This window comes from Syngnathoides biaculeatus, chromosome 1 (genome assembly GCF_019802595.1).
Source record: "Syngnathoides biaculeatus isolate LvHL_M chromosome 1, ASM1980259v1, whole genome shotgun sequence".
Taxonomy (NCBI): Eukaryota; Metazoa; Chordata; class Actinopteri; order Syngnathiformes; family Syngnathidae; genus Syngnathoides; species Syngnathoides biaculeatus.
In genome coordinates, this window is record NC_084640.1 from 14086824 (window position 1) to 14111725 (window position 24902).

At 48.3% G+C, this 24902-nt stretch overlaps 1 protein-coding gene across 1 annotated transcript in view; it reads left to right on the forward strand.

Moving 5' to 3' along the window:
* Positions 1 to 698: 698 nt before the first annotated feature.
* The window catches only part of LOC133500753 (voltage-dependent calcium channel gamma-7 subunit-like), an 84829-nt gene continuing 60625 nt past the window's right edge, over positions 699 to 24902 (forward strand). Inside the window, exons 1-3 of the mRNA XM_061819860.1 lie at positions 699 to 773; positions 886 to 939; positions 3908 to 4046. Of these exons, the coding sequence (XP_061675844.1) occupies positions 4045 to 4046 (2 nt within the window). The 5' untranslated portion in view covers positions 699 to 773; positions 886 to 939; positions 3908 to 4044. The remainder of the gene's footprint in view (positions 774 to 885; positions 940 to 3907; positions 4047 to 24902) is intronic.

Sequence of the window (24902 nt, forward strand, 5' to 3'; positions counted from 1 at the left end):
GATGGATGGAATTGCCTCTAGGTATGATTGTGTGTGCGGGTGTTTGTCTCTATGTGCCCTGCGATTGGGAGGCGACCAGTTCAGGGTGTACCCCGCCTCCCGCCCATTGACAGCTGGGATAGTCTCCGGCACTCCCCGCGACCCTCGTGAGGATAAGCGACCAAGAAAATGGATGGATGTTCTATCACGATGCAAACATGCTGAAGGTCTCACATTGATGACATCACTTTTCCCGATTCAAGAAAAGATGGCGGCGTGGCGAAGCGTGCAAGTCCGCCCCCCCCCCCCCCCTTTAACGATGTCTTTATTCGCCTGGAATTGCTCTCATTTTTCCTGGCGACGCAGCGTGGCCATTCCATTACAGTCGGTCCCATTACGCTAATCGGAGCCTCATTCGCTTCAAACAAACCCCCCCGCACCCCCCCCAAACCCCACTGCGCAGAAAATACAAAAAAAAATTCCCGCTTTTTAGGGATCGTGTGAACGCATCGATTTAGGAACTGATGCTGTAGTTGATGCCCACCCAGGCCCGTTTGGGCTCCAGTTCCAGTTACGCCATCTTGCATGTCAAAGGTCAAAGAATACAGGTCATAGGTGAAGCCGGAAGTTGTTTTTTCTAACGTTAATTTCCGAGTGGTCTAAGGACGGTGATGACGTCATTGGAACGCTATGAATGGGATTGAAATTGTCCCTGTTGAATGTAAATTAAAATAAAATACTGAGGAATTGTTTTGACTCCCAAGAAAGGGAAAACTGTTAGTGATACTCTTAAGGTACCCGCCCCAAAAAATGACCAGTTATCATTTATCTTTATCTTCCATTAATTTTTCCGTCCGGAACCATGCTTGCATCACCAGTCATGTTTCACCCGGACATTTGTTGCAGACGCACGCTGTACGGACCGGAGAAAATATTGCCGAAAACATCCGAATACCATCTGTAAGTGATTTTAAAAATACTGTTTGATGTGTAATTCACATATAACACGATGTATGAGTGAGCTGAATGATAGACAGCTGTTTTTTTAATACCTAAAACGGTAATCATTCATGCGCTAATGCTAATCGCGATTGCAAAAAGCGTTCAGCACCAGCTAATTTTGTTCTCAATTTCTCTACACAGAATTTATACTATACACTCAATATTAACATATGCAGTTTAAGTGTGGATTTAAATAAGAATTTTATATACAGTAGTAGTAAAAAGAAAAGTTTTTGTGCGTGTGTACGGTGGGGGGCGGGAAGGGAAGCTACTCGTTGGAACAGTTGTTAGCATAACCAATTCAGAATAGATTAGCTAGGAACAGCCTTTACTGAAATAATGACGAGTTCATCTCTATTTAATTACCTCTGTGAATTCTGGACCTGTTCAGTCAAGGACAAATCTGACACAGAGCCTGTTCTGAAACCCTCCATTTATTTATTGATTTTATTTGATTGCTGTCGCGCTTAAAAAATGTATAATAGAGGTAAAAAATAAATAATTTCCAGAGCAATTAAGTGAAAGTGGATCATTTCCCTTGGCGCGCCTGATGAGTTCTGGCAAACGTGGTTGAGAATCACAATCCTGATAACTGATAAAAAACACACCTCGACCCGAATGTGGTCAGTGGCACTGAACCTACCGAAAAGGGACAGTACTCTTCTGGCCTTTTACCCCCACCCCAAGTTTGTTTCTAGAATTTTCTTTCGTAGTCTGCAGTAGAACACAATCCAAAACTATAGAACAGTAAAAACGACTTAAGACCTTTTGAGGACCATTTCCTGGTTCCTGTGAGTTTGCGAACCTGAATTTGCAAGTTGGGTGAGACCCTCCTCCACGCCCGCCGGTTGAAAAATGTCCGTAAACACTCGATTCCAATTATAAATGATGAACTGCGGTGCTGTGTTGTACTTTGTAAAGGTAAGTACAGCAAAGGAGTATACATAAGTACAGTCTGTGCGTGGTCACTTCCCCGCACTGGTCATGTACCACATTTCCGTGTAAATATGCGCAAGCTAGCGCAGCCAGTTTTAGATGTCTGCCGGGGCCTCCCGCCGAGCTCGGCAGAACCGCGCAAGAAGCGACCCGACCTCACCCGGCCTCGTCTCGGCAGCCCGCTAATGGATGTCGGGAGTGCCGCGCATTCCCGCCGTTCTCCATCGAGCGCTGCACATTATTTGTTGCTCGTTATCGCCGCGGCGCCTCCCCGGGTCACAAAAGCGGCGGGATGAGGAACATTAAACCCGCGGAAATGAAAAGAAAGAAAATAATGGCGCTCGCATTAGCGCTTTCCACACTTACCCGCCATTAGGAGCGCTCGCGCGACAAAAGCGAGGGGAAAATGGGCGCTGGGCTCACGCGCTCAGGACGACGAGGGGCCGCTATTAGCTTGCGCTTGGTTGCGATGTCAATTCCAGTTCCAGCGTGCCAAATTCGGGTCCCAGATGAAGGTCGTGGGTTTCAGATTATGGAAGCGGTCTTGGTAGATCGCGGGACAGCTATTCAATTTTTGGCGTTTTGCAATGTGATTCAATGAGTGAGGGATGACTTGTTACATCCAACAATTCACAATAGGTACTGTAAAAAAAGAAGAAGCCACTGGTTTCTTTCAGGCAGCACACAGAACTTTCGCTAACAACGACCGCTGCTCCTCTTTTCCTAGTTTACTTTACACCCCTCCCCCCCTTAAAGCGGTACACTCATAATTACAAATGTTACAGCACCTACACAGCCCATCGATGTGTTTTATAATGACAGCGTCCACAGTCTGGACATCGTAGAGCAAAGACGAGCTAGACACGCTGCTTATGTTTACTTTCGATATTAACGGAGAACGTTTAAAAAAATGCTGTCGTTTTAAGTTGCAATGACCGTCGGAGTATGTGAATAATCGAAGAAAAAGTGGTTCAGCTGGACGAGATTTTCTCTTGGCTGAGTGGGAAAGTTCTGGTCTGAAGCCAAAGTAGAAAGTGCAGGATAAGATGGTGGGTAGTAAAAGGTAATTCTCTTTTTTAAACATAGGAGGCAACATAATATTAACCTTAAAACATTTTGGGAGGATTATCAACCCCCCCGTCGGTAGCTCGCAAGAGGCTGCCTGCTTGAAAAATAGATCTTGGGGTAGAAAAAGTCAGGCCACCCCTGGGTTAGATTTTCAAGACCGCTTTGGGGTTTTGAACCAGGGTGAGATATGAAAACCAAAGTTACGGATTAGGGGTGTGAAATTGGTTTTGAAACTTTGAAAATGATGGTTTGAAACCAGTTTTTGGATTTCTAGACAAAATAAGTTCTAAATCATAGAGAGGAAGTAGAATTTTGATATTTTTTGCTGGTGTAGATTTCTTTTTTAATTGAGTAGCTCATGTCCTTGTTTATTCTTTCTCTCTCTCTCTCTCTCTCTCTCTCTCTCACGAAGGGTTTCGATTGCCTGACAACAGAATTATGATTAATCAACACCAGTAATCTTCTGAATTTATTCTAATTTTACTATACAGTGAACCCCCAAATAATACCCGGGATAGGGACCTATTTCTCTCTCTCTTTCTCTCTCTCTCTCTCTCTCTCTCTCTCTCTCTCTCTCTCTCTCTCTCTCTCTCTCTCTCTCTCTCTCTCTCTCTCTCACAAAGGGTTTCGATTGCCTATAGAAGACAACAGAATTATGATTAATCAACACCAATAATCTTCTGAATTTATTCTAATTTTACTATACAGTGAACCCCCAACTAATCCCCGGGATGGGGACCAATCTCTCTTTCTCTCTCTCTCTCTCTCTCTCTCTCTCTCTCTCTCTCTCTCATCAAGACGTGCGCCATCATTCAAGTCTATTTTAAGATGTTTTTTTTTTTTTTTTTTTTTTTAAATTTATTTTTGGACGTGTCAACCAATACCTGACCGGCCGACTTTTGGATTTTTCTGTCGACGTCAGGAGGGGGACGCGGCACGTTCGGCGGACGCGGGAACGGCGCCTTTTGGAGGCTGGAGGACCAACGGCGGGAAAAAGACCCCCCTCCACGATGATGATGATGATGATGGCGAAGATGAAGACCAAGATGGAGATTCCAAATGTAAGTCTGCATCGAGCTTCTTCACTTTAGCCAGTAGGCAGGATGGAAAAAGTTTCAGGCAAGGGTTAAGGTTCTGAGGCCCGGTTTACGGTTTCAAACGTGGCTTATTTCCGGTTCAAAATCGGGTTTCCGGCAAAGGTTCGGGTTTCACGTCAAGGTTTCAAGCCCGGGGTTAAGGGTCAAAGTGTGTCCTGGAATGCTTCACTTTCGCCAGGAAGCCACGTGGGCCGCAAAGCGTCAGCAGCGGAGCGAAGGAGGCGGGAAAGGAAGAACGCGGCGGCGGCGACTTCGTTTGCATTCAACACGTGTAGCGAGTCGGTCGGGTAGGGGAGGGGGTCGAGGCGAGAGAGAGAGAGAGGGCGGTGGAGAGAGGTTGCCAGGCAACGGGGGTACATACTGAATGTTAAGCCGAGAAGTGTCGAGGCGGGCGGGCGAGAAACAGACGCTGAGGCGGCAGCAGCAACATGTAGCCGCGGCGCCGCCGCCGCAGCCGAGCCGAGCCGAGCCGAGTCGAGACGAATCGAGCCGAGCCGAGCGGACCTCATCTTTGCCTCCTCGGGGTTTGCGCGGACGTATGTGCGCGGCATGACGCGTCCGGATGCCGTCCCGCCGCGGGGGTGACGGCGGGGGGAGGATGTCCGGCGGAGGGATGACGGACGGATGGAGTGAGAGAGCCGCGACAGGAGGAGGAGAAGAAGAAGAAGAGCCTCACGCACGCGGTGAGTGCACGCGCGCGCGCGACACCTGACGCCGGCTTTGCCCTTCACGCACACACACACACACACACACACAATTGTGCGCATAAACGTGTCTTTGACCCTTCTGTCATTGATGTGTGTGTGTGTGTGTGTGTGTGTGCGCTGCCAAGTTCCAGAGGTGTGACTCACGTGGGTCATTTGTCAAAACACACACACACACACGCATATTAAACGTGCAAACTTGTGCACACACACACACACTCATACACGTTTACATGGACACACACACACTGACATGCAGTACAAATCTTTGTGTATACACACACACATACATTTACACATACATTTAAGCACGCATGCGCACACAAACACAAACTCGCACGGACGCAGATGCGCACGACTACAGCGTACACACGGTTACACGTTGCAAGAAAAATGCACACAAATCCATAAAGGCACACAGTTGCACGTTCACACACACACACACACGCGCGCTCGTATACGCATTCACATGCATAACACACACAAGCGCACAAGCACCTTCAAAAACACACAAACGCCATAGCCACGCATACTCACACGTTTATGTGCGGCAATGGTCCCTCCTTCCAGTGTCCTGCAGTGGGGTCTTGAGCCCCCCCCCCCCCCCCCCCCCCAAAAGCTTTAGGGCACATATCACATTATAGCAGCACGGACTGACGCACACACACATAACAGCCACCACCATCATCATCATCATCATCATCATGTTGCAGATTACCGTGAGGCACATTCAACAGTTTGCGCACACGCCCGCCGTCCCGTTTCGACGCGTCGCCGTTGACATTTTCATCCCCGCCGGCGTCTCGACGGGCTCCATTTTGTCGTAGTTGCTCGACTTTGGGGCGGCGCGGCGACGTGGCGGTGAGCGCGCCCCCCTCACATTTTCTCAGGTTTGCGGGTTAGAATCCCGAGTTAGCCCGTTAGCTTGTTAGCGACGTTGAAGGTGAAGGAATTGTGCGTGGATGTGAACGCTTGTTTGTTAATGTATGTAGTATATTTTATGATATTAACCAACAACCAATCAGCTGGAATCGGGCTCAAGCTCCACCCTAACGAGGACGCGTCGCGGTGTCTCGGGGCGACTGAGGTGCGATTGGTCGAGACGGCCGGCTTTAGCGGCCGACCCGCACGGCCTCCGACTTTGGCGCGCGTTGACCTCCCGCTCGGACGCGCCGCAGGTGTAACGCGGGAAGCGGTACAGGAAGTAGTACGCAGGTTGAAAATCCCACAGAGGTTTGCATTTTGGCTGCGTTTGCCTCGGCGCCGTCTCAACCTGGACGCAAGTCGTCGTGTGTCATCACTTCCCACGATCCGCCGGCGCCGCGGATAAACCCGCCCCATCCGCGTCCTCTCGTCGCCAAAGTCGCGCATTTATCATATTTTGATGCTAATCCGGCTTGATACTTTATTTCATTCACACACACACGCGCGCGCGCAGACGGTCGGACTGTGTGGGCCGGGCCTCGTCTCCATTGATGGGCTGAATCACGCAGTTTGGACGCCTTCCCGGGAATCTTTGCCATCCTCTCGCTCTCTTTTGATTTTATTTATTTTCGGATCGCAACTTATTGGCCCGACACGACGCATGTTCGAGGCGACAAATTGCCGATTGCATCTAACCAGAGGCGCAGGACCGGGTCATAAATAGTGTAATACGATTGTATATGGAGTGGAATTTCTGATAAGGGGAAGTAATTTATTGAGTTAAGAGTTTGTTTTTCATCATCTTTATTATTGGAGCAAAGCAAAAATAAATATTTAAAAAAAAAAATAGAGTTGTAGCCTGGTGGCAACTCCTCGCCAGCGTTATTTACTTTACTATATTCATGATTCCATTCGTTGCATGTATAATCGATTTCTCTGCGCCAACTCCGAGGTTTCAGAGACAAGTCTCCGGCAGTCCGGCCTCGTGACCGGCACGGCCGCAAAACAGATTTCACGCCGGTTTGTGGCGGATTATTATGTCCACATACCCCGTGTGTCTTGATTATTCCAACAATACCGACTGTGCAAACATAGCGTCCGTGGCGGAGTTTGAAAGGGGAAAAAACCACTGCTGACCTAAAAGAAGAAAGGCTTTGCTTATATTTGCCCCCCCCCCCACCCCACCCCCCCAAAAAACTTTTGCGAGTATATTCTATGGACTGACGAGATGAAAGTCAAATTTTTTGGAATTTGTGTCTCGTTACATCTGGTGTAAAGGTAAAACAGCATTTCAGAAAAAGAACAAACACGCTGGTCTGGGGCTGCTTTTCTCCTTAAGGACCTGGACGACTCGCTTTGTGATTATCCGAGCAACGGTTTCTGCTCTTTACCGGAAGTCTTTGACGCGGAATATTCGGACGCTGGTTTTGCGACCACAAGCTGGAGCACGCTTGGGTCCTGCAGCACGACGACATTCCAAAAGACAACAGGAAAGGTCTCGGACCGGCTTGCCAAAGTCCGGACTTGAATCCGATCGAAATGCCCAAGTGGGGAAACGGTGTTAAGAAAAAAAAAATGAATTTGAGACGGCGGCCAATTAAATTTCAACGTCGCTCTGAATGCAAATATATGCACAAAAACAAACACGTGAGGGAATAAAATGTAAGAATCGCTCGTGCTCGAATGGACACGCGCGTGTACGTTGTCAGCGGAGCGTTAGAATCTTTGTTTCCGTGCGAACGCGCTTGCGTTAAAGCGCCGCACGTTGCTGACTGGAGGCCTCCGTGATGACCGCGACGGCCATTTTGTTTAGGGAAGATACACAAACGCTTGATTTATTAATTTTGTGTGTGTGTGTGTGTGTTCGACATTTCTGATTGATTTTTGTTCTACTTTCCTAAATCCGAGTCTTTTCGTCTTCCTTCCGCATCCCCCCTTCTTGCTGTGGCTCATTACTGTCCTCCCTCTTCTAATTACTGTCACGCTTCATCCCTCCTTCTCCCCCTCTTCCCGTCCTTCGCTTCACTCTTCAACCCTTCAATTGTTGTCCACCCTGACGCTGAACTTATTTGCCCTTCTTCTCGTCCCCCCCCCTCCCCTCACCTGCCGTCCTTTGTAATCCCTCGCTCCCACAGTCTCCTTCCAATCCTCTTTTCCTCCTCCCCAGCTGCAATCTTCTGGCTGCACCTCTCCCTTCATCTTCCTCTCCTCCTCCTGCTCCGATCGCTTCCTCGCTCCTCCTTCCTTCGACTCATCGATTCCTCATCCTTCCATCCCCGTAATCCCTTCTTCCTTTTCTTCCTCCCTCCCCACCTCCTCCGCTCATCCCTCCTTTCTCTGCACCCTTCCATCATCCCTCCATCCGCTCCGTCTTTCTCCTCCTTATCGTTGTGCACGATCAGCCTTTGTGAATGGATGCCAGTGCGCGAGATGAATGAGCCGGCACGTGCACACTCGCAAAACGCGGGCGTGCACGCGCACCGCTATCTGATGTAGGCCAGCGACGACGGCGGGAGGGAAGGAAGCGTCCTAAAGTGTAGCTTGAGGAGTGACGGGACGGCGCAGGAACAGGAAATGAAGCCGCTTGGAGGAGGAGGAGAGCGTGATGATGGATTATTTGTATTTTTTTGTTTTTTTTTTCCAAAGTACGTTGACTCCCCTCCCCCTCGTTCATCACGGACGACAACGTTCCGGGCTCACCCGAGAAAGGTGAAAACCTGTGACGTCAATCCGTCGTTCGGAAAAAAGCTGTCGACCCGACACATGATTGACACATTTCGAGTTATTAGGATAGGTTTGAAATGATTTCTGCGCGCCTGTTCCCACGCTCAGTTGCGCACTTCTCGAAATAAGACAGACGCAAAGCGTGCCCGCTTCAAGCCGTTGATTTGTTCCTCCCAGTTGAAATCAAATTAAAGACAAAAACGTTCAACCGAACCGTATGATGACGTATTTTAATGCTAACGCATAATGATAGACACCATAGACCAGGGGTTGGGAACCTACGGCTCACGAGCCATACCTGGCTCTTTTGGTGGTTGCATGTGGCCCGCGGAGCCCTCATAACGACATACTGTACATGTGATTTCGGTCGTGCAGAGAAGGTTTGTCCTGGCGGGGTTGCCGTAGTTAGGTGTGTTTGGATCTTAAAATATTGCACGGCTCTTTTGAAATTCCGTTTTAAAATATTTGGCTCTCACAGTCGAAAAGGTGCCCGCACATGGAGCGGCAGCACTCGCAGGCGTGTATCGTCTCTGCCAGTCCTGTTCGAAAACTATGACTGCAGAGTAGTGGACCTTCTCTGGGTCTTCTTCCCGTTAATTACTTGGCAAGTCCGCCGCCTGGCCTGTTGTGACACAATTATATGCGGGGGAGTTCATCGAAGAAGAACCGCTGAGAGGTGTCCATTTGTCGTTGTAAGAACTGAGTTTGTGTACTGGTCCGCTTGCCTGAGTCAGTGCAGGCAAAGTGCCTTTAGTTCTGAGTGGTCCTCGGTCTCGTGATGCCAGACGTGGGAGTAAGTCGCATGTGTGCAAGTCGCAAGTTAGTTTCAAGTCTTGATTTTCGAGATTCAGTCAAGCCCCAAGTTACCGGAGCGAAAACTCGAGTCCCCGCTGAAGTGGATCAAGTCAAGCAAGTCGGAAGTCGAGTTGTACCCTCTCGCTCGGTCGCACGTTTGCCACTTTCCACTGAGTATCTCGTCGAGTCTCTGTTAAATTTTAGCCAAGCGTGTTCTTAAAACGGCGTCTTGAGTCGTGACTGGACTTCCCCACCTCTGCTTTTTTTTTTTTTTTTTTTTTTGGTCTGCCAGTGGTGCTCAGTTCACGGCGTACCCGCGTCTGCGTTTCTACACAAGTTCCAATCTCAATTTCGGCCCGGAACAGGTTAAGAAGCGCCACGCAAATCGGATGGGTGGATGCTAATCGAGTTGAGGAGAAAGCCACAGCGGGCGCACTTTTCATTTCTTGCTTCTTGAAAACAATAAACGGGGGAAAAAAAATGTCTTCAGTTTCAATTTCTAGGGATGCTGCCATGGAAAGACTTTTATCGGCGGGACATGTCCCGCATAAAAGACTCGGATCAGATCACAACACAAGGCTTCTTTTTTGGTGGACTGGTATGCGTTGCTCATGGGTTCCTTGATGGGAAGCTTTGCAACGCACTGTTGCTTCACTTTGGTTGGTTTTGGTACTGGAAACGCTCAAATGAGCCTTGAGGATCTGGAAGTCGCACATGGAACTTAAAGGTCTTGACTGTATCTAGGTCCAAGATTGTTCAGTGCTTTGTGTAAAAACTATTCTTTGGCCAGCAGGATGCCAATGCAATGGTGTCGAGTATTTCAGTTTCCCAGTACGAATAAAAACCCGAATGGCGGCATTCTGGACCAGTTCCGCATTCCAGATTGTTGATTCAGATTTTCTCGTCTTTGTATATGTGCCGGCGTTTGGCTGGTGACCAGTCCAGAGTGTACCCCACCTTTCACTTAAAGTCAGCTGGGAGAGACTCCAGCTCAGCTGCGACTCTGATGAGGATAGGGAAGATAGAAAACGCTTAGCTGGACGGATTTCAGATCGTAGAGATGTTCTCCAGATGGTAATGAGCAGACTAACCCTAACCTCAGTTTTTAGGTGGCTTTCAAAATAAAAAGAGGGAATAATCCCACCACGGTTCTCCACTTCAGCGAGAAGCAGGAATTAAGCAGGTTCCTGCGAGGTGGCGTCACCTGAGGATTGTTCTTCCTCTCCCGCCTCCCATCCTCTTCTTGCTTTCACCGACTCACATGCCGGTGCAGCACTTGGCGTCTGACGAGTCTCTCGGCGCTAGAGGGCGAAGGAAGGGTTTCTTTCGCGCCTCTTCCCTCCCGAGGCGGCGACGACTGCGCTGCGGAGAATACAATGTAGTCAATTAGGCAGCCCCGCGGTCCTCGCCAAGACCCCGCGGGGGGAACTGAGCCAGGAACACGATTTTCCTCGCTTTGAGACGCCAAGCCGGGTGCGCGAGCGAGCCGGGACGGAGCCCGCGGAAGCTAACGTCGGAATGAGCGCGCACCTCGTTATTTGGTGAACAATCAAAGCGTCCGCTAAGGAGAACATCCTACTTCTTGTGAGCGTGAGCGGCTCCATCTGGGCTCGGCTATTTTTTTCCCCATTTTTAAAACAAACCAGCCCGTTTGTACACGAGGTCTAAAGTCATTTTTTAAACTGGTTGTGTTTTACCTTTTAATCCAAACATCAAGAACAGAATACGGTTTTTGGCTTGAAGGTGAAACTTCTTCAATAAATACAAGTCCAGTTACCGTGATTTAACTTTTGCGGATTCACTTTGTAGTTTTCATCTGAGCAACGTGGTAACAGCTCAGCTTCTTCTTCTTCTTCTTCTTCTTCTGGCCCCCCCCCCACCCCCCCCGGTACCTGGATTAGGAGACTTTCGATTTAAAATTTGGAATTGAGGAGGCGTTTTTGGATTGAACATGAAACAGTTTTGCTTCCATCCAATAATTGCGGATTACTGTGGCCTGTTCCGTCCATCCAGTGGTGGTTTCCGGGAGGCCCCACCCCACCTCCCAAAAAATTGTATTTAATAACTTTCAATTGGCATCACGAACACGGCAATAATTGCCGTTTGTATGTGAAGTCGCCCTCTGTCGATGAGGCCTTTTTAAAACCCGAGTTGATAAAAAAAAAAAAAAAAAAACACTTGAGGCCCAGCCGCGTCCCAGGAACGTTTAACCGGCTTCAGCATCGGAAGCATCAACCACGCGGCTTGGGTGACAGATTTTCGTTACAATCGAATCCTCGCCATAAAAGAAGGAGAATATGCTGGGGAAATAACACCGAGGTTGTCTCGCACGTGGCTCTATTCAAGGCAGGATCGTCACGGCAGCCGTCCATTTTCTACAGCGCTTATTCTCATTCTGGTCACGAGGCTAGCGAGCTCAGAACTGAACGGCAGAGGTGCTAACGCCGCAGCCACTTTGCCGCCCGTCTTTTAATTGGATCACTTGGAATGAGATCCTTCTTTGCCTCGGACGTTTACAATCGGGCAACTCGGAATCCAGCCGTTTCCCGCCATTGACAAATATGTCCGTCAATTACGGGTTTTTGTTTTGTGTTTTCTATGCCCGCCCACTCGTTAGGCTTGCAATTCGAGATGTGAAATTTGACCTAACTGTGATATCAGCAGACGGCAGCGTTCCGCCGCTCTGGATTCGAGATCAGCACAACTTTTGAGTAGAAGATAAATATTAGGTCATCTTGTTGTTTTATAGTTTGAGATGTCACAAAAAAACCAATAAAAATATTGGCGCCAAGATTTTTCTCTTCGCAAAAATCACCTCGGTCATCCGGGAGCGGCTCAGTGTGGAGCCGCTGCTCATCCGCATTGACAGGAGCCAGATGAGGCGGCTGGGGGATCAGATCCGGACGCCTCCCCGGTGTGAGGTGTTCCGGGCACGTCCCACCGGAAAGAGACCCCGAGGACGACCCAGGACACGCCGGAGAGACGGCGTCTCTCGGCTGGCCTGGGAACGCCTCGGGATCCCGCTGGAAGAAGTGGCTGGGGAAAGGGAAGTCTGGGTATCCCTGCTGAAGCTACTTCCCCCTGCGACCTGACCCGGAAAACCGGTAGAAAATGGACGGATGGATGAAAATCAGTTTTTCTCTGCTTTTGGTTAGACACTGGTGTTTGTGGTGAAACCGACCAACCATGTTCTGGTACTGATTACTAAAGAGCAGTAAAAGGTAGAAACCAACTTTTTTTTTTGGGGGGGGGGGGGGTTGTGAAAGAAGCGCGTCGATGCTTTGTTTTGGTATGTTCAACGTTGATATTGTCGCAGGACAGAATATTGTAATTTTTAAAGAAACGTCTCGGGTGGCTTTCTCAATCTTCCCAAGTGGCTCGGCGGGCTGCCGTCTCGTTCCGGCGCTCGGCTCGCTTCGACCCCGTCCTGAGAAGTTCGACTGGAACATTTCCGAACGTTTGACGGCGTAAAATTTTCAAAGCCGGGCCGTCCGCCCGCGCTCGTCATCCCGTCCTCTTTCTCTCTCTCCCTCGCTACCGAAACGACCTTGCGAGTCGGCCCCGACGTGTCCAGACTACGCAGGCCGGCCGGGCTCGGCCCTCCGATAATGGCGTCCGTGCGGTAAATAATTCACGCGATGGCGACTCCGGTTTGCGCATTTCCGTGCTGGGAAATCACAACGGTCTTTTTTTTGTTAACGCGAGGAGGGAAGCTGATGGAATCTTAGCGTGGAAATTGCCGGACTGTTATCGGAGAACAGAGTTCCGTTTCAGTATTCAGTACCAGCGTTTTCCCCTTGTAATATTCTTCCCACGTTTGTTGTCTCTTTTTGTTCTTTTCTTTCCGTTTTTTTTTTTTTTTAAATTCCTCCTGTGACAGACGGCAGCATCCGGCAAGTTCTTGTCCTGAAATCACGGCAGGCAAATCTCGGTTCTGTCTGCCGCTCGGTCTTGCTCGTCTCGCTTCACTGCAGGGCCGTCGTCGACTTTCCGGATCTTTATTTACTACGTCGGGCGAAATGTGGTTTGCAGGTCCTTGGCTAACCATCCGGTTTTAATACAGAACGTGGGGAAAAGTACGGCCCGTGGGCTCCGCGCTGCCCGTCCACTTTCTCAATCCGGCCTACCGAGCGTTTACATCATCAAGAATTGTTGAATTGATGTTAAATTTATGATTCGATCATCCATCCATCCATTTTCTCAACTGCTAGCTTGTGCTAGTGTCCAAAATGTATGAAAAAAAACTACAATTTAAATGATGGTTCAAGTCAATGATTTTGCAGGTTTTTAAATCAAATAAATGACAAATATTTAAATAACCAATTCAATACGTGAAAAGCAAAATTGTTTTATGAATCAAAATATTGGTTCATTTGAACAAAATTGATCATGAACTATTAAATTTTACATTATCAAGAGGCTTTTAATATTTGTTGCATATCTATTGCCATTTTTCTCCCTAAAATGTGTTTTGTTTCTCTTTTAAATAATTAATAATGGGTTAAATGACATTGTAAAGTGATCAAATATATTTTTATAAATATGTATTTCACGTTTTTGCCATTTCATGAAATAGTTGGTTACGCCTAATGACATCTGAAATGAATAAATTAAGCATGTTCTATTTTACTCTTAGTTTTAAAAAATATTTTATAGGTTACATTCATATTTCAAATATTTTTTTCAGCTGTCGTCTGCGTCATCGGTTTTAATTTCAACTCAAACGCCGCACATTGATTGACATTTTTTTCCCCCCTTCGTTATCTGGCGTTATCAAACGTGTCGGGATGCCGCGCTTGTGTCATCGGCGTAACGCAGCCACGCCCCCCCCCCCTCCGTATTCCCGCCGCGCGTTTAGCGTCACATGCTAATCACATGCTAATGGCTCCGTTGAGCCTGACTGACCCCCCCCCCCTCCCCTCCCACGGGAAAAGCAGGAAGAAAGCGGCGTTGAACGTCAATCACGGCAGCAAATCATGCAGTAAACGCAGCCAAACGTCCATCAACCAGTCGACTTTTGAAATAATTTGGCAGTTTTTATGAGTTTTTAGAGGCTTTGTGTTTTTGCTGAACAGTTCGTCACGGCGGCTAATGACTGGGGGCGTCGCGCGGCGCTCGCCCGGTCGGGAATTCGACCCGATCGGCGGTTGTTTCCGCAGCCGACTAATTACAAGCCGGCTATTGTTTGCGGCTTGTTTTTCCCGCCCGCCCAGCCGCTTTTATCAAAGCTCCTCACGGCTGGCGTTTTGACGCGTCCCCGAGGGGGCAACGGGGGGGCTCGCCGGCGGTGACATCAGGCCTGGGCTCGTCTCCCGACACAACTTGAAAGGCCCGTCGCACCGGCGCCCCGCTTTGTTATTGACGTGGCTTTAATCATCGCCACCTCCAAGCGACATTCTCGCACGTATCGTTTTTGCCATTTCCGTTGTTTGCGCGTATCGCCGTGATCGTCGCTCGTGTTGTCGACGCGATTTGCATTTCTCGTTGTTGTTTTTCTCAGTGTTGTCGATGTTGTTACCGTATTGCGCCGCCATCTTTATCGTTTATGTTGTCGTTGTTGACGTCATTCCCTGTTTTTGTCGTTATTGTTGGCGGTGTTGTTGAGACGGTTATTGCTGTTGCCAATAACTTTATCGTCGTTGTTGAGTTTCCTCTCATTGTTTGGTTAATGGCAGCTTGGTGCCTCAGATGGTATAGTGTTGGCCTCACAGTTCTGAGGACCCGGGTTCAATCCTCCCACATCCGAAAAACATGTAACGTTAATTGAACACTCAAAATTGCCGATTGTGAGTGCGGATGTTTGTCTTAAGTTGCCCGGCGATTGGCTGGCAACCAGTTCAGGGTGTACCCCTCCCGCCTCCTGCCCGTTGACAGCCGGGATAGGCTCCAGCACTCCCTGCGACCCTCGTGAGGATAAGTGGCAGAGAAAATGGATGGATTAATTGGACACTAAACTGCCCCTAGGTGTGATTGCGAGTGTGATTGGTTGTTTGTCTCGATGTGCCCTGCGATTGGCTGGCGACCAGTTCAGGGTGTACCCCGCCCGTTGACCGCTGGGATAGGATCCAGCGCTCCCCTGCGACCCTCGTTAGGATAAGCGGCAAAGAAAACAGATGGCTGGATGGAAGTATTTAAACTATACGATGGAACGCATTATTTCTTTTTTCCATTAATTGCAATAGGAAATCTTGATTCGTATTCCGAACAAATGACTTCTCGAACCGCCTTCTCCGGCACTCCTCGCGAGCCTCGTGAGGATAAGCGGCAAAGAAAATGGATGGATGGATGGATGGATGTACGGTTAGTTTGGTTGGTTGTTCCACTTATCACAGTTGTCGTTATGAGTCATACAGTGTCTCTGTACTCACAAATTTGTTGGTATTTTTGTTCCTTTTTGCAATATTAATGACATATAATCCAGTTATTACAGTTATTTTTTATTTTTTTTCAGTTTTCGCGTATGCTGTCGTCGTCCCTCGGAAGTTTGTGCGTGCGTGACGTAGGACCTTCCGGAACATTAATCGGCGCTCGCGTCAACAAAGATGGCCTCTCCCGCCGCATACTAATTGGCAGGCGACATCCGCTCGGGCGTCTTAAGCGGCGAGCAGATGGCGGGCCGCCTCCTTTTCCCTCTGTTAACGGCTTTCTTCAAAATGTTTTAGCTGAAGGCGTCAACGGTGACGACGCCCCCCCCCCCCCCCAATCCACCAACCCCCCCCGCCCGGCCCGTGCGACGGTTTCCCTTTTGGCGCGTGACGAGGCGCTGGCATGTTCAACCCGCCGGCTGCTTCCTGTGGTGAGCGGCAGCCTGGCGGGTGAGCTGACAGCAGCACCGAGAGCGACGCCGAGCTATCAATACTCACCCCCCCCCCCCCCACAGGCCCCCCCCCATCCTTTCCTGGCAGCAACAAGCTGCTGCGGCAGCGCCAAATAGGGGTCGACGCGTAGGACCACTTTTTAGCCCCACCGCCGCCCGCCGCAGGTGCGACCTCGACCTCTGCAGTCGGCGAAGATGTCGCGCTAACAAGCCCAATTATTATTATAGCTTCACTTACATGAATAGTGTATTGTAATATCGTAATGCAATATATTTCAAATATTTGTCATTTTAATCCCTTGTTTATTGCAGGAGTTAGGTTACGGAGCACTCCCGCAAAGTTACAAATACATATTTTGAAAAAACTTTTGCAAACTAAAGGAACCGCTCCATATACTTATTAATCACGCCCACATTTTTATTAACATCTATCGCACTATTAAACACCTTTTTAACAAACAATAATGCACTGTACTGTGCACCTGGTACATTATTGTTTTCCTTGTAATATGTGCTTTAAAGATTTTATTTTAATTTTAATGTTTTGATTTTATCACAAAATCTGAAATACAATATGGGGGAAAAAATGAATAAAATAGTGATGAAAGAATAACAAGCTGGTAAAAAAAAATGGCAATTTATTACTATTACAAGAGGAATAAGTATGTATTAAAATATTTATAAATAGTGTTAAAATATTTATAAATAAAATTAATTATTTGTTCCAGTTTGAATGTTTTAGGGTAGGAAACTTTTATTTTACCACAAAAATATAGTTTGGGAAAAGGTGACTAAAGTGATTATGATGATGATGACGCATGGGGTGGGGGATAATAAGGTATTATTATAATAAGAATAGTAAGTACGATAATTGAAGAGGAATAAATGAGAAAATAGCAGGAATTAAGTGGACCTAAGCCGGGTGGGGGTGGTCAGGCTTTTCCTAATGGACGCCATGTTGATTGGGGATGTCGGGCCCAGTTGCGTCAAGTACGTTACCCCCCCCCCCCCCGCCCCCGCCCCCAATCCCCACCGCGTCGTCCGACACGACCGTACAAACGACCGCCGCCGCTCGCCCGGTGTGTTTACAGCCGCCCGCCATCGACCCGCCTTCTCCCCGGCCCTCGTTGGCGTCAATAACGAGCTCGCCGGCAATTCGCCCTTTTCGGTGCGGCGGCGGCGAAACGCGCCTCCCGTCGCGTCGCGCCGGCGACGAGAGCGGGTAATAATCGTGACGGAAGAGCAACAAATGGGCATTTGAGGAGGAATAACTGTGGAACGACGAGAGCGTAAAAGAGGAATAACGGGATGAAAGGGGGAACAAGAAGACGAGATACAGGAACAGGAACTCGTTGTACCTCTGCCAAAGTTGAATCTATTTTTATCTGTGATGTCTGCAGGAGACATTTTTTGTGTGTGTCTTTATTCCGGAATGGGACTCTTTAGCCATGAACGACAAGAATTCGTAGTCGCCACCACCTGACGGAGGAATAATGTCTGGGCAGGTGTCACCGGCCGACGATTCACGCTTGATTTTAGTCGGGGGGGGGGGGGGCTGCGCGGATTCTACGTGACGTTCAACAAACGACGCAAAAAGAAGGCGATGGAATTCGCCAGCGGCGGCGCCGCTCCAGGCAAACGATCATCCGCCGTTGTTTTCGCCGAGTGACGCGAGCTTGTCAACAACAGATGCAGAAATGCAAACCGGGGGGGCTGGCGGGGTGGCTAAGGGGAAAATAGGAGCATCCATTTTGGTGAAAGTGTGATTAAAAAAAAAAAGGCAATAGATGAAAAAAATAGCAATACAATGTTGTGGGCGGCACGGTGGATCAGCTGCTAAAGCTTTGGCCTCACAGTTCTGAGGTCCCGGGTTTGATCCCTGCCCCCGCCTGTGTGGAGTTTGCACGTTCTCCCCCCGTGCCTGCGTGGGTTTTCTCCGGGTGGGCACTCCGGTTTCCTCCCGCATCGCAAAAACATGCGATATTAATTGGGCACTCTAAATTGCCCCGAGGTGTGATTGGTTGTTTGTCTCTACGTGCCCTGCGATTGGCCGGCAACCAATTCAGGGCGGACCCCGCCTCCTGCCCGTTGACAGCCGGGATAGGCTGCAGCGCTCCCCGCGACCCTCGTGAGGATAAGCGGCAAAGATAATGGATGGATGGATGTTAAGTTTTGACAACAGCATTAGCGGAGGAGGAATAATAAGATGATTAAAATGAACGTTTGGATAATATGAATGGCAAAATGATAAAGGGTGTCAAGCGAAATTATGAATTCATAATTAAGAGGAATGAAAGGAAAAAGTATAGTAATAAATCTCCGTATGACAAAAAGTGACTGCTGATCAAGTTATCACTAGACATCAATTACATATTAAAATAATAATAATATGCTTCAAGAGGAATGACAGTCAGTCCTTAAAAGAACAATAATAGGAATATTGAGACATAAAAGAGGAATAGTAAGATGATGGAAGAAAATGGTATATGAGGAATAGATGAATAAAAAAAAAGCAATCAAAGGGTGATAAAAGTGGAATAAGACAAAATGTGAATATTTAGGAAATTAAATATAAATAATACGCAGAAAGTAATAAGCGGGCATTTATTGGAATACGATGTTTAAAAAAGACATTAAAACAAGAGTCGGATGAAAAAAAAGAAATATGAATAATAAGATGTGAAGAGAAATCGCGCGCGACAAGAAAAATAATAATATGAGTCACAAAATGATAAAAGTGGAATGAGGAGCTTTATCGTGCGGGGGTGGGGGGCTCACGCTTGCCGGCGTCGTCGTGCGTCCGATATTTTTTCACCGGGGTGACGGTGCGACGCCGTCACCCGACGGCTTTTGTGGCACGAGCTCATTTTGGCGCCTCCGACAGGCCAACGTCGGCAAACGCGCAGCAGCGCAATCGTCGAGCGCTGGCAAATTCCAAGCGGCGCCGCCGCGCGCTCGTTCCCAATTCAATTTGTCCGGTTTGCACATCACCGCTGGGAATATGAAAAGATTTTATTTGTATTTTTTTCCCACTTTTGCCATTCGTCCTTCCTTTTTGTTTTGTTTTTACAGCTCCCTTGAAGTGCTCTTATTAAAATAGTCGCGTCGCTTTTCTCTCTCTCCCTCCGTCCGCTATTCCTCTTTTACAATCTTATTTTTCCCGTTTTTATGTTCTCTTCTTTTGTACGTTTCATTTTTTTTGAGACTATGCTTTTGTTCATATTTAATCGCGTCTTTCACAAGATTCCTCTTTTGCTATCTGCGTTTATGTCTTCTTGTTCCTCTTTTGTCATATTCCTCCGTTATCGAATGTTATCAAATACCCTTCAAATGTTTATTGTTCCTCTCAACAATTTTTTTTTTTGACTCATTCATCGCATGAGTCGTCTTTTCCTGATTATTGCTCTTTGATTGTCGTATGATTTCTGATATTGAACCTTATATTCGTCCTAATTTAAATGTCTTAATATTCCTTGAATCATATGTTTCATCTTTTACTTCTCATTCCTAACGCATGGCACGATTCCTTTTGTAATTTCAGATTTTTTTTTGTAAATGTGTTATTGTTTGTCATTTTTTTTTCTTATAATTCCTGTTTAACGTCACATTCCTCTTTTATCACATCTTCTTTTTCTGTCAAGATGAAGCGTTTTTCGTCAAAAAGTGAAAATTCAGCCCCCGAAGCCAAATTGAATTTGCGACATCCAATTTAGGACTCGTGTCTTATCATTAATAAAACAAAAAAAGTCTTAATAAGCTATGCCATAAAATGGAGACAGGAAGTCTGCCATTTTGGCCCAAAGCAGCCATTTTGGGGTCAATTTCCTGCGTGACTTTTTCCAAAATGTCTCCCCCAGAGCCATTTTGGTCAAACAACATGAAATATAATTTTCGTGGGTGTGATCATCCATCCGTCCATCCGTTTTCTTTGCCGCTTATCCTCACAAGGGTCGCGGAGTGCTGGAGCCTATCCCAGCTGTCAACGGGCAGGAGGCGGGGTTACACCCTGAACTGGTCGCCAGCCAATCGCAGGGCACATCGAGACAAACGACCAATCTCAATCACACCTACGGTCAATTTAGAGCATCCAATTAATGCTGCATTTTTTGGGATGTGGGAGGAAACCGGAGTGCCCACCCGGAGAAAATCCACACAGGCACGGGGAGAACATGCAAACTCCACACAGGCTCGAACAGGGATCGAACCCGGGTCCTGGGAACTGTGAGGCCAACGCTTTCCAGCTGATCCGCTGTGGGTGTCATCAGTTAGCCAATAAAAATTAAAAAATAAAATAAAAAAGCCCCAAGATGCTACGCAAATTCAGTCCGCCATATTTGTTTTGCAGCTGACATTTTTCGGCTCATTTTTCAGCGGTCCAACGTTCAACAAACTCGTCTTCGGGGATTTGCGACTGGGTTGGACTCCGCGAAATAAAATCGAGTGCAGAGAAGGAAAGAAAGAGAAGCGGTCCTGGTTTTGCGGTGAGATTTGAGGATGTGGATTCGAACAGGGTTGTCAAAAGCATTTTTGGCGCGGTTAGGATTTCCCTCAGAGGGCCGTTGTGAAGTTAAACCCTCGAAATCATGAATCGCCTCATCGTATTTACGCATGAATGATGAATTACTTTTGGAATCATAAATTAAGTGTAATGGCGTTTTCAATCGTTGTTCATGTTTGGTAACCAAAAAAATACCTCAACATTATCATTTATGATATATGACAATCTGAAACGTTGGGACATATTTTCAAAACAATCGCATATTTTGACACCGATGAGTCGCCTTCGCGTGCCGCATAAAATTATGCGGCGGGCCAGATCTGGCCCCCCGGGCCGTGCGTTTGACACCCGCGATGTAGAAGGTCTTAAAGGGCCGTGACGCATTTCCGGAGGTGGAAAATGATGCGCAGTCGTCGTCGCCTCGACTGATCCGAGGCTGTCACGGCGTGTCCTTTCTCCCCGCTCGCCGTCAGGACGCCTGAAAGGATCTCATTAGCGGCGGGCAATCAAACGCCGCCCGGAGTCTTGCGGCCGTGAATGACCGAGGAGACCGCCGACCTTTTATTTGAGTTTTAGTTTCCATCCCTGCCGCCGTTCTCGACTTTGTTGCCGCGGGCGTAGCCGCGGGGTCACGACTGACCACCTGTGCTCGATGCTCCCCCCCCCCCTTTTTTTTTTTTTTTTTTTTTCTTTCCCCCTTTCGGAGAATTTTGTTGTTGTTTTGGAAGTCTTTCGCGGGTGCGTCCTCTCAAACACTTCACGATTAATGTGAGGAAAAAAATAAGAGGACTAATAAGACTAGAGCGGCACGGTAAAGCGTTGGCCTCACAGTTCTGAGGACCCGGGTTCGATCCCGGCCTCGCCTGTGTGGGTTTTCTCCCGGTTAGGCACTCCGGTTTCCTCCCACGTCCCAAAAACATGCAACATTAAACGGACACTAAATTGCCCCTAGGTGTGATTGCGAGGGTGATTGGTTGTTTGTCTCGATGTGCCCTGCGATTGGCCGGCGAACAGTTCAGGGTGTACCCCCTCCCCCTGCCCGTTGGGATCATCTCCAGCACTCCCCGCGACCCTCGTGAGGATAAGCGTCTAAGAAAATGGATGGCTGGATGAATGATGCCACCCGCGAAAAACAGATTTCATGTTGTTTGATCAAAATGTTTTTGCGGGAGACATTTTTGGAAAGGTTACTTGGCAAATTGACCCCAAAATGGCAGACTTCCATTTTGTGTCCCATTTTGTGGCGTAGCTTCTCGAGACTTTTTTTTTTTGTTTGTTTTGTTTTATTAGTGATGGATACGACTCCTAAAATTGATGTTGCAAAGTCAAACTGGCTCCGGGGGCTGAATTTTCACTTTTTGACCAAAAATATTCAAAATCGTCGCAGAAAAAGAAGATTTGATGAAAGAGGAATGTGACGTTAAACACGAATTATGAGAGGAATGACAAACGATAAGACATTTCAAGAGGAAGAATCAGAACCAGAATAGAGCGGCACGGTGTATCAGCTGCTAAAACGTTGGCCTCACACTTCTGAGGACCCGGGTTCGATCCCGGCCCGCGTGGGTTTCCTCCGGGGGGCCACTCCGGTTTCCTCCCACATCCCCAAAAACATGCAACATTAATTGGACACTCTCAATTGCTCATAGGTGCGATTGGCCGGCGACCAGTTCAGGGCGTACCCCTGGGATCGGCTCCGGCACTCCTCGCGAGGATAAGCGGCAAAGAGAATGGATGGCTGGATGAATAAGACTAGAAAAGCGCAATGATGAATACAAGATGATAAAAGTGGAATATGAAGAGGAACGTTAATGATGTCGTGTTCTACTTGCAGTACACGCAGATGATAATTGTCAGTCGGTGCGGTACGTGTTTGGTGGTGGTGGTGGGGGGGGGGGTGGGTGTACCGATTCAAGCGTCCACGTCGGACGGGTTCCGTGACGGATGGCGGACGCGACGTCCGAGGATGGATGGAGCGGAGGCGGCGCAGAAGTTGACGCCGACACACGCGTGCGCACGGAAAACATCTTGCGTTGACTCTTTACACATAACATAACGTAATAACCACGCCCACAAGTATCAAGAGCTAACAAGTGCTCGCTTCACGCCGTTTCCTCGTCATTTTCTTGGAAAAAGATGAAGATGGGGAATTGGACTGAAGTGCGCTAGCTCAATGCTAACATGGCGCGCAAGTGATGACGGATATTAGCGTAGATTTTTCAAATAGTCGGAACACACACGGAGCAGCAGCGCACGTAAACCGAGCATTCTAGAATTTGCCGTGAGCGACTTTCATAGCGTCAGCACGGACTCGCCGGCGAGCCCTTTTGATCAAACAATCGACGCCGTCGTGCAAATAAGAACAAGTTTGATATTCCGCAGCGGCGCTAAACCAAAGAAGACTTATTCCTCTTCCTCGCCGTTCGGCGACGGGTCCGCCGTGGCCGGCCGGTCCCCCAGTTTGGGCTGCAATAAGCGAAGCGAGCCCCGAGAAGCGATTTGAATAATTAAGAAGCTGAAATGATTGAAGATGATTAAAGTCAAAGAGATTTACGTTCGCTTTATTCTCCTCGGCTCTTCTTCTTCTTTTTTTTTTTTTTTTGAGTTCCGCCGAGCACGTTCTGACGTAGATTATTCTAGGACAAAGAAGTGCCATTTTCTATGTTGTAATTTTCATTTCTTCCCAGCCAATCGGTGACGTCTTTGTTTTCCTCTCAGCCAATCAGCTGTCCGTCACGCACGATGAACAAAATCCACAAAAATATTTGGCGCTGCTCTTCGCGCTAGTTTTTCGGTGGCGTTTTGTGACAGACTGCCGCCGACGTACGTCGGGTGGAATCGTCGAGCGCGATGGCCTCGAACGGGAGAAAGTTACCGCGCAGAATTCACAAACGCGGCGTCACGGCAACGGAGGGGGGGAGGAGTCCTTGAGCGTTGCCGGCGTAGAACCCCGCAAAGTCAAGTGTTAAATGAATCGCGGGCGGCTGAATAGAAACGTTGAACTCGACGGCGTCGGCGTGGAATGTCGAGTGGCGTAAATATTAAAAATAACATGAAGCCCTTCATCTGGAAAATAATTCTATAAATGATTCTGCAAGGCCGCGGCGGAGTCGATCCATAAATTTCACCATTGACGGCCAAACATGAATCAATTACATCCCCGTCTTTTGCTCCGGCGCGAGCTCCCACTCGGACGGGTATTTCACGTCCCGAAAGTCCCTTCCGTTAAAAATAAGAGATTGTAGGGAAGAAGGTGTTTGTTAATCATACTTTATATTCTTCACGCGCCGGCGTCCGTTGCGCCCGTGCGGCGGTTATGAGGCCAGGCGCGGACGTGGCACGCTTCCCGGCGGGGGTCGGGACGATGACGGGGCGCACACGCCCCGCGATCCTGCGCCCGCGGCTCACGCTTATCTCGCTTTCTTTGATATGCGGTTGCAGGCGTGCGGCGTATTTTTCCACGCGTGTTCGGGTCGCCCCCAGATTTACGGGCTCGCCTCCGTGAATCAGCGCGGCCCGTGATGAATTGTGACGGGCCGCGGAAGAGGAGGAAGAGGAGGAGTGCCGGTACTCGGTGGAGAGGAGGAAGAGGCGGCGCTACGGAGGGAAGATGGAGGATGTGCTGTTTTGAGATTTAATGAGATCTAATAGAACTTGCATTTGTGTGTATGTGTGTGAGAGTGAGAGAGCGGTAAAAATCCCCCCCCCCCCCCCCCACCCCTTCCTTTTCTCCCGTTCAGTCAAAGTGGTTTTTGCGGCCGAGATTTACAGATGCTCCTTAAATGCCTCGCCGCCGGTACACTAATGAACGCTTTCGAAAACGACCGTCGGCCAAGGAAAGCCATTACCCACAATCCTTTGCCTTTTGCTGCCGCTCGCGGTTTCGAGCGAACGTTTGATGCCTTTCGGTCCATTCGGGGTGCACCATTACGGTCCGTACTCCAGACTGCGTTCTCGCTATTACGCGCGTACGCCGTGCGTATTGCACCGCCGTATGCATTGCGCAATAAAATCCGTTGCCATGGCATTTTTTTCATTCCTTTTTGTCTGTATTCTACTCATAGAAGTCGATTGTATAGAATCTGAAATCAGTCGTGGAGATGACTGGAATGTGATGGCGTTTGTTTTTACCAACACTCATAGAAGGATGAGAATATGTAACATGATTATTACTGCATCTTACTGGGCAATTGTCGCCTTCCTGCGCATCTTCGTCTTCTTTTCCTTTCGGCTTGTCCCGATCGGGGTGGCCTATGAGCTCATTTCTAATCCTATCCAAGTGAGAACCTCGACGTCTTCATTTCTGCCACCTCCAGTTCTGCTTCCTGTTGTCTTTTCATTTCCACCGTCTGTAATCC